The following is a 3,423-nucleotide window of genomic DNA, read 5'->3' on the forward strand; positions in this document are numbered from 1 at the left end:
AACAAAACCTAGCTGCCTGCGGGCTGGGGCGGCCCCACCGCCTCTCCAGATGTTTTCGTCTCTCCCTAGAACTTTCAGCAACGCCCCCAGTGTTTAAAGCGCCACGGTTCCAGTGTCTAAAACTGCTGGTTTCCGGGGGCGGCCAGGCACTTCCACTCTCTGGGTGAGGGGAGACGGAAAGTTTACGTGCTCCTTCCACAATCCCCGGGTGCAGTTAGGAGGGGAGGGGGCGCAGTGACTGCCCCTCCAAAGAAGGCTCGTCTTCCGAAGCGGCCAAGCCCAGGCTCGGTCCGCTTTGGAAGAGGAAGAAAGTGGGGTGGCAGCGGGAAGAGGCAAGAGTGCGGGGCGAGGGCGCGGTAGGGAAGTCCCGGCGCCCGGGCGGCGCGCGAGCCGGGGTGGAGCCAGCAGCCGGCCGCGGCGTCAGCGTTTAAGATGCAAATCCATTCCCCGCTCTACCACCCCCTCCCGCTCGGGGAGCCAGACTCCGCCGCCCCGCAGCCGCCCCCGCCTCCTGCGCGCCGCTGCGCCCAGGCCGGCGGCTCTACTTAAGCGGCGCGCCGGCCGCCACCCGGCACTCCCCTGGAGCGCGCGGGCGAGGCGGGAGGAGCGCGGCGGGGCTCGCGGGGGCGCACAGCGGCGTGCTCGCATCGTGTGCTCGGCTCCGCGCGGCTCTCGGCGGCGGCGGCCGGGGCGCAGGGCTGAGCGAGCGTCAGGGAAAGGCTGTGGCAAGCTCCAGCGCGCGGCCCGGCTCCCGGCCACTGCCCTAGCCCGGCCACCTCTTGGCCATGGCTCTGGCGGACAGCACTCGTGGATTACCCAACGGGGGCGGGGGCGGCGGCGGCAGCGGCTCCTCGTCGTCCTCGGCAGAGCCGCCGCTCTTTCCCGACATCGTGGAGCTGAACGTGGGGGGCCAGGTGTATGTGACCCGGCGCTGCACGGTAGTGTCGGTGCCCGACTCGCTGCTCTGGCGCATGTTCACGCAGCAGCAGCCGCAGGAGCTGGCCCGGGACAGCAAAGGCCGCTTCTTTCTGGACCGAGACGGCTTCCTCTTCCGCTACATCTTGGATTACCTGCGGGACTTGCAGCTCGTGCTGCCCGACTACTTCCCCGAGCGCAGCCGGCTGCAGCGCGAGGCCGAGTACTTCGAGCTGCCCGAGCTCGTGCGCCGCCTCGGGGCGCCCCAGCAGCCCGGCCCCGGGCCCCCGCCGCCGCACTCGAGGCGTGGGGTGCAGAAGGAGGGCTCGCTGGGCGACGAGCTGCTGCCTCTCGGCTACGCGGAGCCGGAGCAGCAGGAGGGCGCCTCGGCCGGGGCGCCGTCGCCCACTCTGGAGCTGGCTAGCCGCAGCCCGTCCGGGGGCGCGGCGGGCCCGCTGCTCACGCCGTCCCAGTCGTTGGACGGCAGCCGGCGCTCGGGCTACATCACCATCGGCTACCGCGGCTCCTACACCATCGGGCGGGATGCGCAGGCGGACGCCAAGTTCCGGCGAGTGGCGCGCATCACCGTGTGCGGCAAGACGTCGCTGGCCAAGGAGGTGTTCGGGGACACCCTGAACGAGAGCCGGGACCCCGATCGGCCTCCGGAACGATACACCTCGCGCTATTACCTCAAGTTCAACTTCCTGGAGCAGGCCTTCGACAAGCTGTCCGAGTCGGGCTTCCACATGGTGGCGTGCAGTTCCACGGGCACCTGCGCTTTCGCCAGCAGCACCGACCAGAGCGAAGACAAGATCTGGACCAGCTACACCGAGTACGTCTTCTGCAGGGAGTGAGCTCCCAACACCCCCTTGCGATTCCAGCGCGCCCATTCCCTCTCCTTCTTGCCCGGGAGAGGGCTCTAGATTTACCCTCCCGCCCCACGTTCTCCCATCCCCCTGTCCCCCACTTCCAGTAGCCCCACTGACCCCTCACTTTAGAACCTGCAGCCGCAGATCCTCTCGGCTTCTTCGTCTTCTCTGAGCCCCACTAAAAGAGAGAGCCACTCCACCCCATGCTTCCTCTGGCCCCCAGCCTCAAACCACCACCCCTCCCCCGGATTGTCCTTCAGTCTGGATCTAGTGGGGCAGTGTGGCTAGAAAGTCACCGAGTACCTGGGAATGACTGAAATGTTCCGAACCTGACTGGACCCCGTCCAGTGTATAGAAGATTACTTGAAATCTTCTCGACCCCTGATGACTCATTCGCGGTTTAAGAGATGGAATTGGTAGCACTGACTGGCAATAGTTACGCATCCTTTTGACCCTCTTTAAAGGTAGAGTTTTAGAAGGCTGGGTGGAAGACTCTGGAGCCGGAATTAGGATACCGCGGAGGCAGTTCAGTGACTGTAAATGAATAAAGTTTTGAAAAGTTACAGGTAGAAGTAGGAGAAGAATCTAGTGCTGGCACAGTGAAGGAGCATATGGTTTCCGTGCAGATTTAAAGGTCTTCGCCTGTGGCTTAAACTTGTAGAAAGTTCCCCTTCTGCCTGAGGAGGCACCCTTTCTCCTGGGCTCACAGCCAGAAGCCCTTGGTCCGACTGCTTGACGTGGCAGCTGTTTTTGACAAGTGGGGGAAAGAGAGCAAGACAGCCCAGGTCACCATGTACTGCGGGAGGTCACCTGGCTGTGACTGTAAAGGGAGCTGGGTAGTAATGCCCATCGTGGGTATTAGGAAAGCCCGTGTTCTTACAGTGAATGGCAGTAGGACCTTAGCTCTTAAGACTTAGGGGGGGTGGGTGGGGAGGGAAGAAGAAGGGTAGGAGGGGTGGGGAGGGAGGAGCAGACATACTCATTTATTATTTGAGAGTTGGAAGTTTGTGCCATCCGTCTGAGTACATGCACATTAACAAAATAGCACACAAAAGCATGCAAAGCATTTTGTAAAAATCAATCACAGACCTACATTTACCTGGCAGTTTATTGAACTATTTTGAGTCCTAAACTTAGAAGTTGCTGATACTTATATAACCTAACCAAAGAGTTACCCAGTAGGGTTTTAGTTTTTCAACTTTATTTTCTTGTTGATTATAAGTCCTGATTTAAAAATCTATATCCTTGAGCAAAGTATGTTGATTTGGGTTACTTAGACTTAAGTTCTCTTATTAAAAATACTTATTTTCTCCAAGCCCAGCCAGTGTTGACTTCTGGGCAAACCTGAAAATGCCGCTTTGTTTGAAGTTAAGGTGGAATCTTTGAGTGACAGAGCTGCAGAAAAATAGAAGCGCGAAGGGCTGCCATCTGTAGATAGCTGTAAAGTGGAAAATTTTTAAATGAAGGCAAATAAGTACTTAAAAGTGAGCTGAGCAATAAAATGGTGTTCCAGGTAAATGCAACTGAAATAGAAGGAGACCTGGTTGCCTTATACCTTTAACATGGAATAAATCCCCACTGTATATCCTATCTACACTGTAAGTGAAGGGAAATGAATCCTTGTCTTTCATGCTGTGAG

At 58.6% G+C, this 3,423-nt stretch overlaps 1 protein-coding gene across 1 annotated transcript; it reads left to right on the top strand.

Moving 5' to 3' along the window:
- The first annotated feature begins 517 nt into the window (after positions 1-517).
- Positions 518-2,695, top strand: KCTD12 (potassium channel tetramerization domain containing 12). The gene has a single exon (XM_057707763.1). The coding sequence runs from the start codon at positions 786-788 to the stop codon at positions 1,767-1,769; it is 984 nt and encodes a 327-aa protein (XP_057563746.1). The 5' UTR covers positions 518-785; the 3' UTR covers positions 1,770-2,695.
- Positions 2,696-3,423: the final 728 nt, after the last annotated feature.

This window comes from Hippopotamus amphibius, chromosome 14 (assembly GCF_030028045.1).
Source record: "Hippopotamus amphibius kiboko isolate mHipAmp2 chromosome 14, mHipAmp2.hap2, whole genome shotgun sequence".
Taxonomy (NCBI): domain Eukaryota; kingdom Metazoa; phylum Chordata; class Mammalia; order Artiodactyla; family Hippopotamidae; genus Hippopotamus; species Hippopotamus amphibius.